The 14,651-nt window shown below is 39.3% G+C and overlaps 1 protein-coding gene across 1 annotated transcript in view; it reads right to left on the bottom strand.

Moving 5' to 3' along the window:
- The window catches only part of DCDC1 (doublecortin domain containing 1), a 296,646-nt gene that overhangs the window by 120,742 nt on the left and 161,253 nt on the right, over positions 1–14,651 (bottom strand). The window contains exons 9-10 of the mRNA XM_075188616.1: positions 12,639–12,731; positions 1,648–1,818 (exon numbers count right to left, since the gene is read on the bottom strand). Coding sequence (XP_075044717.1) covers positions 1,648–1,818; positions 12,639–12,731 — 264 coding nt within the window. The remainder of the gene's footprint in view (positions 1–1,647; positions 1,819–12,638; positions 12,732–14,651) is intronic.

Raw genomic sequence — 14,651 nt, forward strand, 5'->3', positions numbered from 1 at the left:
TTGTCTTGTAATATCAGCTAAGATAATGGAAGAGAGTAAATGACATAGCAGTATTACGACACTCAATGGGCAATTCTCTGGTTTATAATAACAGAGTGCAGTGTTAGTTACATTAAGATGTATCTTCACCAACAGCCTCCTCAGCCACATGGGGTCACCAGAGCACTTGGCCATTGTACAGAGAAGAGCAACGTGTAGACTGATGCGAGAGGCTGCTAGTACGGATCCAGCAGCTGATAATCTGAGATATACGCATGACATGTACCATGACAATACTACCAGCGCTCCGCATTATCACATGGCATAAACAATACAATTTGGCACCACTGTCTATTTGTTTAAGAGGTGCTAGTAAATGCTGAAGGAGAATTAGCAAAGAATTGCTGATATTTCCTATCAACCAGAGGGCTGAATAATTTCCCTATCAGTTTGGTACACGGATTAATATAAAACTGTCTGCATTGTGCTTTTGTCCAGATGGACAGGATTAAATGCTGTGCAAACTTGTGAATGCAACATGTTATATAAATAAATGGAATCCTGATTTATTAAACATTGTCAACTAAAGTCAAAAAATTACTTGGAAACAGAGAATGAGAAACTACAATTGAGATTCTATGTTAATATATTGTGTAAAATTCAATTTTAATTGACCTTAGCAATGGCTTTCATCAGAAGAAAATAAATATTATATATATATATATATATTTTTTTTATTTTATTTTTTTTTATTATACTTATTATTACCATGTAATATCGCTGGTGGTATTTTGTCAATTTCATTTATAACCTGTTGTTGTCTATGCTGCCATTTAACAGTGACTAAGGGGTATATTTACTAAACTGCGGTTTTAACAAAGTGGAGATGTTGCCTATAGCAACCAATCAGATTCTAGTGATCATTTATTTAGTACATTCTACAAAATGACAGCTAGGGGTAAATGTATAAAGCTGAGAGTTTGAGAATCCAATCAGATTCTAGCTATCATTTATTTAGTAAACTCTACAAAATGATTGCTAGAACCTGATTGGTTGCTATAAGCAACATCTCCACTTTTCAAACCCGCCGGAAAACTCTCAGCTTGATACATTTACCCCCTAGAATCTGATTGGTTGCTATAGGCAACATCTCCATTTTTTCAAACCTGCAGTTTAGTAAATATACCCCTAAAACTCTGTACAGATCACTACTAATAAATGACAGCAAAACAAAACATGAATGTATTCTGTATATCCCAGATCTTTTTCTAGTGAAAAACATTGTACTGTTCAATTGTAGTTACTTTTTATGACTACGTATGAAAATGTAGGTTTGATCAGTATGGAAACGTCAAGCATTACAAGTACAAAATCAGGAGGGTCCATATACTGTAATCAAATAAAGTGATTATATTTATCATTTCCTAAGTATTGTCTTGTATTCCTATAATTACATTCTCCCTTAATTGTGCGTAAGGCATGCACCTACGTCCTGGGGATCCTCAATTTTTAATGCAGTATAAAACATACCAGTTAAAAACCACTTTTTGCATTTGAAATAAACAATAAAGTTTATTTTGTTGATATTTTTCCCTTGCAGTAAACCGCTCTCTTATATAGAAAATAATGCCACCTTGTACATTCTGGCTTTGTGCGTGAAGTACCTACCTTTAAGCGCAGACTTGGAGGCAGATTGCTGCTGGATGGGAGGGGTTTAATGTGCTGGAAGAGATAAGTGGCGCACTGCTCTTGCTCGGCCTGTAATTGTGGGGCGAGCTTAAAGAATTGACCCCGGTGCACTTTGATAGCTGTTTTCAATTCATCAATCAGCTCATTCACCTGAAGGAGTTAAACGACAAGAGCCTTAGTACAATGTAATTGTCTGTGTCAGACCACTTAGACATTTGGAGAATAAACACAAATAGTTCCCTTGTAAAACGGATTCACGTCCGCAAGGCATGACAACCGCGGCAGCCAGCTAATGAGATACACGGCTTAAACTACATTTAAAAGAGGAAACACAGTTTGCAATACCCAGAGCATGAATTGAAATGGAATTCATGTTTAACCTTAATATCACTGTTGTAATATACAAGTGACATTATTATTTCACCTTACAAACAGAGCATAGACATTTAAGTAAATTAAATATATATATTAGGAACACGTATGAAATAAGTCAATTAAAGGGTTGGTATAATCAAAGTATGATTTTTTAAATATATTGTGTAAAATTACACACAACTGACTTTTAATTAAGTGTATTAGAAAACAATGTATTATTTTTATATTATTTAATGTTTTGTTGTTCCTAGCTATGATTAGTTTTAGTCTGTAGATTTCCCTATTGGACTTGCTTTCACTATAAAGCAATTGGCCACTGTGCTGCTATCCTTGTAGGCAGCGGTGGAAATAACGACACATAAGCCTGTAACACATACTTGCCAACTCTCCCGGAATGTCCGGGAGACTCCCGCATTTCTCGTGAGTCTCACGGACTCCCGGGAGAGTGTGGCAATCTCCCGCATCTGCCCACTTCCTAGTGAAGTGGACAGAATTAGGTCCAAAATTCACATCAATTTGGACCCATGACGTAATGACGCAAACACGGCATTTTACAGCAGGGGGCGGGGCCAAACACCGCGATTCCCAGTGAATCGATGTGTTTGGCCCCGCCCCCTGCTGTAAAATGCCGTGTTTGCGTCATTACGTCATGGGTCCAAATTGATGTGAATTTTGGAGTCCCGCCCACCATCACGCCCACCTCTCCCAGCAGGCTCCCGGAAGCCAACTTCAGAAAGTTGGTGAGTATGCTGTAACATTCAAACAAAAATTGAACATACGAATTTGTTGCTAACAGTTGAAGCACTTGGTGGAGGGGCTGTAACAACGGTGCCAGCTGTTTAAAAAACGCAGATAATCGGTGGAGCATAGGCTAGTGACGTTTTCTTATTTAATACAACCCACCTAATTGCACATAAAATTTACTGTTTTATTGACCTTTTTAATGTTTAAGAAAGTGTCAAAATTTTACCCGGTCCCCTCTTGTTCACAAATGAAGCTAATATAAAAACTAAACCAATTCTGACACACTAGTGCAGATGTGTCCAAATTCAGTCCTGAAGAACTACCAACAGTTGATGTTTTTAGGTTCTCTGTCTGTAGAAACAGGTGGAATAATTACTAAGCTAGAAAAAAATAGATTAACTCAAATGTGCATAATTAAAAAAAATCCTGAAAACCTGAACTGTTGGTAGCCCTTGAGGACTAAACTTGGACACCTCTGCTCTAGATTGTGATTGATATCTACAACATTCAAATCTTTGCATTACACACCTTGTGTAAATATACCTCGCAGGTCTAAATTCTATGCACAGCTGTATAAGAAGACATGGCAGATACATTTACTAATTGGCAGTTGTAATGACTTCTTTGAGCAACTATACTTGGTAACATTAAAACAAATAAAAGCATTGTTTCATTTTGTGAATATCTAAGCAACTCAACCTTCCCAATTTATCTCTGGTAGAGCATTGTTCTGTGAGTGTAGCAGAGTACGGCTAAGGATAGAAGGATACATTTGGAGAAAAATGTCAGTTTTACTGAGAGCAAAATAGTAAAACAAAGCAGCGTAAGATATCCTATTCACATGGGTTTATAGATCTGCCCATCCTTTGCCCTTTATTCTCACAAATAAAGCTTGAACTGAGCCAAATGGACAAAAAATAGATCTAGCGGAATTAAAAGTACCCTTTCCACCTTTTTATATAAACATGATGATGATGATGATGATGATGATGATGATGATGATGATTCTCTACACAACACTAATTTTAGATGTCATCTTTGTTCTTAGGGTTCATACACACTGGTGCTTAATTTGCAATCGCAGTACTCCTTTAAACCCTACTATAATTATACCACCACTGCACACCATGTTATGAACGCTTTAAGGACCAAGAAAACAGCCCGTAATATATTTATATATTATATATTTGCCTTATGCAGCTTTCAGTGTCAGTGTGTGCTGATGCTCTAAACCACTTCCTTGACTTAAGAAGACCTCAACAGATCCTTAATTCCTTAAAGATCTCCTTAGCACTAAGGCTTGGTACACACTACAGAAAATGTCTCCCAGTGTGATATCACTAACAATTTTACCAACATCTTTAAGTCCCAATCAACATGCCTAATTATGTGTACACACTACACATGTCTTACACACTTTACCGTCAGATCTGTGCTCTTCATCTGTCATAACCATTGACTGAAAAGATTGTGACTCTCTAAATTCCAATGGAGATCTGCCTACAATGCTGGTTGTGAGTTCATACACACTGCAGAATTGGAAGGACATCGTTCCATTGGTGAATGAGATGTTTAATCCATTTATAAAATCAAATCAAACTATACGATGAGCTTTGGAACGATAGTCGTTCATCATTGGAGTGTACACACTAATGCGATATGGGGACGAATGGTCGTTTATCACGTGATTGGCCCGATAATGGGGTGAAAAACCTATAGTGTGTACCCAGGCTAAGAGCTTATGCTCTAAGATGAATGAGGTCTACCTAACTTCTTGTTAGATAGAGCTTCTGTGTTACTTTAAACCTATTGATAAGAATATGCAAATGATATTCACATGTAGACTATCTACATTGGTAGATATTCTCTATACTCCATTATGCTGAATGCAAGGTCAAACATTGAAGTAACAACTAAACCTGTCATTATCACTCATAAGGGGCTTTATAGTAACACATTCAGTTATGTTTAAAATACACGTCTGTAACAATTAGTTTTGATGGGATTTTGCTTCTTCTCTTTACTTGTACATGTATAAATGTGGTTTACATGTATATACACATATACATGAATTTTTAACGGCATGTTTGTTGACAGATGCATGTATAGATTATATATATTGTTGAACTTTAATAATTGGACGAATGTGATAATCAATAATTTCTGTGCATTACAATGGGTTGGGATGCGATTAATATGCAACCAAATCATAATCTTAGCAATATGTAAATAAGTTTCACATATTTCTTTTTTTTCATAAAAGAACTGGTTTATACAGGTCTAGAGGTGGGAGCCTGAGGAAGGACACCTAGCCACCTCAAGGAACAATGACCAGAGGAATCAACCAATGAGGCGTCGAGTTCTTGGGAGGTCGTGACCCATCAACCTATGAATGTGGACCTTAATACTGTAACTGTGTATCTTTGTGATGTCACTGCTTTTTATGACTATGCAGTGTATACATTTTCCACCTCTGGCTTTGGAAACCAGAGTGTTCTCATAGAAGATTGTTGTTGGTGCCAACCGCGTAGGCGTATGCATGCGATACTTTGCCCTGTAATCTATTTTGCGAATAAAACTCTTGTGCTTTGGAACCACAGCGATCGCACCGGAAAATCTTTATTTCATGCGATAAATGCGGATTTATCAGCATATTATACATAATGTTGTTATACTTTTGAGATGCTCCTCTATTATTTTGTTATTTATAGCTGCACTGCCACCAGGAGGTAATTGGCCCCTTCCCCTCCCTATGCCACTATGCAGCTGTTTTTGTAACTAGTATTTCAGCCCCCCCGTTGAAAAGCAGATGCTGTGGAGGGGGGAACGTGAGAGGAAGGATCCTCAAGAAGCCCCAATCACAGAGACAGCTGCTTCTGATTGGTCCTTCTGCTCACACCCCCTGCCACAGCCACAGCCAATGGTGTTGGAGCTGTAAGTAATGGAAGTGAAATCATTAATCTCTGCTTCCTGTCCCCATCTTCATTATCCTCTTTCCACCCATCACCATCCCCTTTCCCTCGGACAATTATCATTTCCCCCTATCAGAAAATCCCCCCTTGAAGCTCTTTCCCCTTCCATCTTTTAAACCCTTCATCACTCCCTTTTATCATCCTTTCTTCTTCATTCTACCATAGCCCCTTTAATTAGAACTATTTTAAAAATCGCCCCCAATTAATCATACCCCTTCAAAAATAACCCTCTTAACAGGGGCAAACGCAGGATTTTTAAATTAGAGAGAAAGCGCAAGCTCCTCCATTTCGGCGATTTTGAATTGGACAGCAGCAGCGCTGTCAAATTAGCATCCGCGGCAGTGCTGTATTGTACTACAATACAGCACTGCCACGGACGCTTCTTTGACAGCGCCGCGGCTGCTGTACAGTGCCATTCGTTCGTTGAGGGGAGGGGTTTCTGGAGAACCAGAAACCCCCCCTGTGTGTGCCTCTGCTTAATCATAGACTGATCGGTCCCCTTTTAGATGAGCTCCGCACTCAAAGAGGAGCAGATTATCACATATCCAGTTCCCCTCTAATCATCTTTGTATTTGGTGCTTCAGAAAAACAGCGCAAGGTCATGTGATGGCGGCGGTCACTAATGAGCTCACAGCTGCACCGGAGCATCACGGGCCGTCCTATAGGGCCCAGGGGGAAGGGGGAGGAGATCAATTCTGTACATGTGACAAACACAAACACTTTAAACTGTTCCCTATAGAGAACAACGAGAGAAGCTAAAGAGATATAATTAAATAAATAGACAAATATAAATATATAGACAGATACGTGGGGACAGTTATAAAACACGACCAACGTCATTACAATAACGACATATAGAATTCCATTTTTCTCCGTTTACGTTGTCGATAGATTTAAATCTTTTTGGGTCTTTTTTTCTCTCTCTCTCTTATAGCAAATCCTTTTCCCCTTCTTTTTATAAGAGAAATTCTGAATGGAGGGAAAAAGAAGACAAAACTTGACCTTTTGTGACCCCGCCATTAATAGGTCTGTTCATAATTCAATGTGTTTGTGTGCATGGGCATCCAAGTGTAAAGCTGCCCGCCTCGGAGGCATAAAACCTCTCCTTCTAAACATCATCTGACCCTATCCACTCTCTGCACAATAGAGGGGCTTACGTAGCCATACGTTGAAATAAAATGCACATTTTTCAATTGTGGCTGAGAACTTCAGATTGTGCTGTGCTCGCTTTACTAAAAACACAGCATGAAACGGCAATGTATGCAGGAATCGGGAGGACTTAGGGGTCCAGGAGAAGATGGCAATTTACAAGGCTTGAAACAGACCTGTGGAAGAACACAACACAGAGTGCAAAGGAGACAAGACTACTAGACTATTTTTACATTTAATCTATAACCTTCCCACACATACCAGCAACTGTTCTGTAACATTTAAGGTGACTATTATGTGTGGGAGGAAGTCAAAACAACCTGAAAATAAGGGGTTTACATGTGAAGGAACAAGGCTATTTTTTTCCAGCTACTGGCTGCTGTTGAAATGTTATCAACTTATGGAAATAAATGTTTTACATTCATTGAACTCAAAGTTTCCCAGCTTTTAAAATACTTGGTTAAAGTTTTAACATATCTAGTGACAATAGGGTGGCAGATGCTCGTAGAGAATGTTTTCTTTCCCTCCAAGACAGGTGTTCTTAAAGTTTATCATCTGCGAAGAAGCTTTAAGACCCATTGTTAACAACATGCTTCTTACTAGGCACTATATTGTCTACAAATTATACGTATTATTATTTGTATCATTATTTGTTAAATATATAATGGATAGAAAATTAGGGACCTGCACAAAACAATACTATAAAAACATGATCAGTTATTAGTTGGTAGTATAGAGGTGTAAAGAAAAGGAACCATCCTAAATAGCTTGGCTTGTTTTGACCAATAGTTTAAGAGCCCCTAGTTGTAGCTCAGAGTCGTCAGTCGTCAGAGCCATTGATATCACTTGCGTACAATGTCCGTTCTGAAATACACTTTAGCTCAGTAGAATGGTGAGGCTGCAATTGCCTCCTGTCTTCTGTTTAACAATTCTGGATTTATTACATAACCCTGCCTGGATTTCAGATGAGTGCACAGGTCTCTCAGTTTCTAGAGTAGTCCTGACCACCAAAGGTCAGCAGGAGCCATCACTGAGCCACAGCTGCATCATGTTGGAGGGTGCCTGACATCAATAGGAGAACTGAGTGCCCACTGCCCCAATAAGTGTAGAAGTGGTTCTGTGTGGGCAAATTGCCAGCAGAGTGGGTGTGATACAATCTGTAATGGTGTCGGGGATGTACTGTATATTACAGACATAAAGGGGCTGTACTGTATATATCTATACTACTAGCTCACTAGGGTTGTACTATATACCACTAGCACACTAGGGCTGTACTACATACTATTAGCACAATAAGGCTGTACTATATACTACTTGCATGGTTGGGCTGTACTATATACCACTAGCTCACTAGGGCTGTACTATATACCACTAGCTCACTAGGGCTGTACTATATACCACTAGCTCACTAGGGCTGTACTATATACCACTAGCTCACTAGGGCTGTACTATATACCACTAGCTCACTAGGGCTGTACTATATACCACTAGCTCACTAGGGCTGTACTATATACCACTAGCACACTAGGGCTGTACTATATACTACTAGCACACTAGGGCTGTACTATATACTACTAGCACACTAGGGCTGTACTATATACCACTAGCTCACTAGGGCTGTACTATATACCACTAGCTCACTAGGGCTGTACTATATACCACTAGCTCACTAGGACTGTACTATATACCACTAGCTCACTAGGGCTGTACTATATACTACTTGCATGGTTGGGCTGTACTATATACCACTAGCACACTAGGGCTGTACTATATACCACTAGCTCACTAGGGCTGTACTATATACTACTTGCATGGTTGGGCTGTACTATATACCACTAGCTCACTAGGGCTGTACTATATACCACTAGCTCACTAGGGCTGTACTATATACTACTTGCATGGTTGGGCTGTACTATATACTACTAGCTCACTAGGGCTGTACTATATACTACTAGCACAATAAGGCTGTACTATATACTACTTGCATGGTTGGGCTGTACTATATACCACTAGCTCACTAGGGCTGTACTATATACCACTAGCTCACTAGGGCTGTACTATATACTACTTGCATGGTTGGGCTGTACTGTGTACCACTAGCTCACTATGCCTGTACTATATACTACTAGCACAATAAGGCTGTACTATATACTACTTGCATGGTTGGGCTGTACTATATACCACTAGCTCACTAGGGCTGTACTATATACCACTAGCTCACTAGGGCTGTACTATATACTACTTGCATGGTTGGGCTGTACTGTGTACCACTAGCTCACTATGCCTGTACTATATACTACTAGCACAATAAGGCTGTACTATATACTACTTGCATGGTTGGGCTGTACTATATACCACTAGCTCACTAGGGCTGTACTATATACCACTAGCTCACTAGGGCTGTTCAATATACTACTAGCACAATAGGGCTGTACTGTACATTGCTGACAGCAATGCATATGGAACATATTTTAAACTGTGACATAGGGCATACTGTATACTGTATATGACGACTCCACTGTTTACTGGTCTGGGCATTGTATAGGATAGCATGGAAATGATGAAGGTAATAGTATTTTACTACTACTCTGACCTATCTCCATAATAGCAAGTTTCTATACTGTTAGCAAAACTGAAGACATAACAAAAAGGATGGTGGGCATAAAACTAGTGGCCTCACGCACGTGTCTCACTACTTTGCACTCACCTGCCCAGTTTTGGCCTTAGCAAAAGTATCAAGCCCAGACAAGGCCTACATACTATACTGACACTAGTTACACAGCAAAGCAGGCACTTTACATGCAATGGACAGACATTATATTGGGGGAAAACACAAGCGATGGAGAGATCCTGTGTCCAGGCATATCCACTGCAGCTTGTAAAGTTACTGATTATACAAATATTGTTCAATAATAAATAATATTGGTCTGTATTCTTTCTATGTCCTGTACATATGTAAATACCAGTGTGGAAAACAAGTTGTGTCTCTCTTAACTGTGCTTTAGCCCGGCGGTTCCACGGGGAACCAGCTCGGATCACGGGGGGGCGGGCAACTTCGGATCATGGGGGGGAGCCCTCACGGGGGAATGGAGTCCCCCTTAACCCAGGGGCCTCCATTCCCTTAATCCGGCCCTGCCTGGATGCAGAGGGGGCAGAGTGTCTGGATGCAGAGGGGCATTTTTGCATACAACTAAATAAGTATTTCTGTCGTGACCTAAATACTTATTACAATTTTTTGACCCAACTACTTCTAAAACAGGACTGCTCAGTAATTATTTTGGAGGGGTGCCTTGAAAAAATTTGGAGACTCTAAGGGTGCCGCGAACTGCAAAAGTTTGGGAACCACTGATTTAGCCCCTCTCCAAAGGAAAAAATATTAAAAATGTATTAAGTGATCTGCAATATATAGAATATTCCTTTCCTCGCCCATCCACTGCAGCAGGAAGCCATGCCAGCAACATTCCAATATCTCCTAGACACCCAGGGGACTGCACCAGCCCAGCGGCCCAGGATAAATCCCCTTCCTTCCCTACTCTGCAAACGGTACAGTCTATAGTTCCATCAAATATTTTTGAACAACGATCTTTAATTTTAACATTTTTAAAATAACAGATCACGGTATTCTTTTTACTTGGGCACCAAATGTGCTAAAAACATGTTAGAAGCAGCTGCCACGTTACACTGTGTTTTTCTCTAGTAGTCGTGGGACGGACACAGATCCAGTGCTTCACACTCTGACATACACTTGAAGGTAGATATTTTGGAACCTCTGTTCATAGTCAAGGTATAGCTGAAACTCTAGCAGCTAATAAAACAAGTTGGGTCTGATTCATTAAGATAAGTAAGACGAAATAAGGAGAACATTTTTCTGGACATGTTACAATGCAAGGGGTGCAAATTAGTTTATTATTTTGCACATAAGTTAAATACTGGCTGTTTTTCATGTTGGTGGTAATCGGTATACCGACATCAAGTATACACAAAAATACACAAACAGATTAATAACGATATACTTAAAAAACAACCCTAACCTTTACAGCGATGGCGGATATTACCAAACGTAGTGGTATGCGACCGCTGCTTTATCCAAAGCTGCTGGATACCGCCTCCTGATTTTGACGTCACTGAACACGCAGACATCTATTTAAACAGGTATGTTAAGCTTAGCGGTTAGGGTCCGTCGGAAACTTACGCGACGTCAAAATCAGCCGCCGCCTTCTAGCATCTTTAGATTAAGCAGCGGTCACACACCACTACTTTCGGTAATCTCCCCGGTTGTTGTACAGGTAAGGATACATTTTAATTATGTCGTTATTAATCTGTTCCATCTTTTTTTGGTAGATATACTGGGTTTCAGTATCCACAGCATCGGATTACCGTACCCCACTCTTTCATGTAGCACACAGATACTTGATAGCTTTACTTTTACACTGAAATTTAAAGCTGATCTAGGACCTGCCCTACCCCAACTTTAAATCTGTTCCCACATTTTAAATTTACCTTTCCCCGTCCAATGGGTTTGCCCGGGTGCAAAGTTACTCCTTTTTTAATGCTTTGCTCTGCTTAATGACTCAGGCCCGGTGTCTCTCTGTGTGAATGTTAGTGCGCTTGCGCTTATATTGTATTTGGTGTTGTCAGCCTCATCTTGTGTACAAATGAATGATTTTACCAGTCGACAGATGAATAGGCTAAATCAGATAGCAATAACCGATGCACATGGCTTCAAGATCACAAAGCGTCAACTAAAACATGTATATATCTATGTATGATGTGTCAGATCACATATCAAGATTATAAAACTATTTAGCCAGCTACCCCACAAAACCGAGATCAGCATTAAGTTTATGGGTGGCCATTTGTGCACCTTACGGACCGCCGGGATCACATGGGAGAGGGACAAAGAGGGTGTCACAGCTGACAGTCCATAAATATAGAAGATTGCAAAATGATAATCATATTCAAGATAACAGTTACGTGTTTACAGGAAAAAAAGACATTAAGTACATGTATTATTCATTAACTTGTCCTCATTTTAAGCTTCTGATGCTAATGGACCAAAATTGGCAAATACTGCTTTTACCAAAAAAAAAAAAAAAAAAAAAGTGGTTTCCGCAGTTCTGGAATCTGCATAAAATAATATCCCACTTTTTTCTGGGACCAATCTTATGTGATTATTTCATTTATACTCTGCGCCTGTCAACGAACCAGCATGGGCGCTGCCAACGAGACGTTGAGGTTTAACTCATTGTGTCCCAGGGCAAGGAGCTCCATTGCAAACCCTCTCCTTGCACTGCAGGGGTTAGAGTATCTTTTTTACATAATAGCAGCTCTACCCTTGCAAACTAATTGCGATACTTTGAAAGAAGTGAAAATAATAAGCCTCTTCATAAAGACAGCACAGTGGGCTCTAGAAGAGCCTTACAGCGTGACGCTTTTCTCAGGATATTTAAAACATTTCACACATTACTTTTTTTTTTTTTTGTTTGCTGTATCTTTTCAACTTCAATTATACTTTTTTTTAGCGTCTGATAAATCGTAAAAACCCAACGCCTTGAAGTTTCCAGATAAAATCGATTTTCTGCCTTGAGCAAAGGGGGAAAAAGCAGAAAATCAGTACTTGCATATGCGAATGGTGTAATGAACGTTAAGATGGGTCTTTAAATGTCAATGAACAATTCTCATAATTTTGCTTCAGTTGGTAAATGGAGAATAGATTGATCTCCATCCTACCTCTTCGTGCGCTGTATAAAGTTCCTCTTCTGTCATGGGAAATATTTCCTTTCTACTGATTTCATCTGTCTGACCATTCATGTAATGTTGGATCTGCAAAGGAGAATTAAAATAAAAAATATTAGTGCAAGTTTGCAGTGAAGGAGCATTGAATGTAAAATAAAAGCTAGATAACTAAATTACAATGAGGCAGCACAGTATGAATACTTATGAACCACGGTTTTCAAAGCTTACAATATTACCTGCAGCAGAAGATGTAATGATCTCATTTGGGGTTCTGGTCTGCACAGGGGCGGAACTATCCTTGGTACGGCAGGTGCCGTGCACTGGGGCCCATGGAGATAAATGGGGCCCGGACAGATGCAGATTGTTGGGGGCCCCGGTTCTGTGGGCCCCTGCACCAGGGGCCCACAGCTCGCTAGTTCCACCTTTGGGTCTGCATACATATGGTTTGCTGATTCTAGTTTGTGGCTCATCGGCAAAAACCTGAACTACACAAACTAATAATCTTATTAATATAGTAACAAGGGGCCTGATTCATTAAGGATCTTAACTTAAGAAACTTCTTATTTAAGTCTCCTGGACAAAACCATGTTACACTGCAACCGGAGCAAATTAGTATTCTGTTTTGCACATAAGTTAAATACTGACTGTTTTTTCATGTAGCACACAAATACTTGATAGCTTATTTGTACACCGAAATTTAAAGTTGATATTTGTGTGCTACATGAAAAAACAGTCAGTATTTAACTGACTTAATGTGCAAAACAGAATACTAACTTGCACCCCTTGCATTGTAACATGGTTTTGTCCAGGAGACTTAAATAAGAAGTTTCTTAAGTTAAGATCCTTAATGAATCAGGCCCAAGATTCTAAATTCCGAAATGCAGGATTTGGTTAGAGATTTGGCAAAATATAGGTCTTTAGATGGAATCAAGGTCAACAAAATCTAAAACGATATTTTATTGCACAGGACAAGTTGCTGTATCATTTATAGGAAATAAATTACAAATGACACTGTATCGTTTTAGACCCCTTCTGCTTTATTGCAATATGCAAATTAGGGTCCAGATTAAGGAAACTTTTGCCAAACGATCGGTATTTTGGCAAATTGTAACATATTTCTGATCTTCTACAGACTTCAAGATTATACAATGACTAGATTTGGCGCTAACCATTTGGCTGTGCAAAACTAAACTAATGGCAACTTTCTGGCAGTCTGTATGGTAAGGATTCTCGTTCCGTGCACAGGTGAGCGGTGTGCATGGAGAAGTCTTGTCTGATGCAGGGAAAAGTTTCTGCTGAGCTGCGGCAACATTTTATTGTTATACTTGGCAATTCCGTTATAAAATATACTGTGAGTACAGTGCATTTAACTATATGTGTCATATAAATGTTCAGGTGCAAATTCCGTTAGTTGCAAATTAATCATAAAAACAAAAAAAATACATTTAAGTTAAACATAACAAGTACACAAAGGAGGAGCAGACATGAGACATAGGGCTAGATTTACTAAGCTGCAGGTTTGAAAAAGTGGGGATGTTGCCTATAGCAACCAATAAGATTCTAGCTGTCATCTTACAGAATGTACTAAAAAAATGAAAGCTAGATTATGATTGGTTGCTATAGGCAACATCCCCACTTTTTCAAACCCGCAGCTTAGTAAATCTAGCCCATAGGGTACATCGGCTCTGCTCGTAAGAGCTTACACTCTAGACGGAGGGAGAGGGACATATTATCCATAGACTCCAGTATATAGTCATTTTTAATAAAGTATTTTATATATATGATTTGTTTAGGAATAAAAACTGCAAAACATACGAGATTATATATAAAAATAACAAAGTTTATATTAGTTACTGGTTTTGTGGCGTGATGCATTTACTTTTGCACTTTTGCTTATTTTTGTGTCTCTTTTTTTTTTTACTCAGATTATTATCATAGATTTGTAAGGAGCCACAGTGCTCCGCAGCACCATACAGTAGGGAAAACAGGAGATACATAAAACAGGGA

This window comes from Mixophyes fleayi, chromosome 10 (genome assembly GCF_038048845.1).
Source record: "Mixophyes fleayi isolate aMixFle1 chromosome 10, aMixFle1.hap1, whole genome shotgun sequence".
NCBI classification, from domain to species: Eukaryota; Metazoa; Chordata; class Amphibia; order Anura; family Limnodynastidae; genus Mixophyes; species Mixophyes fleayi.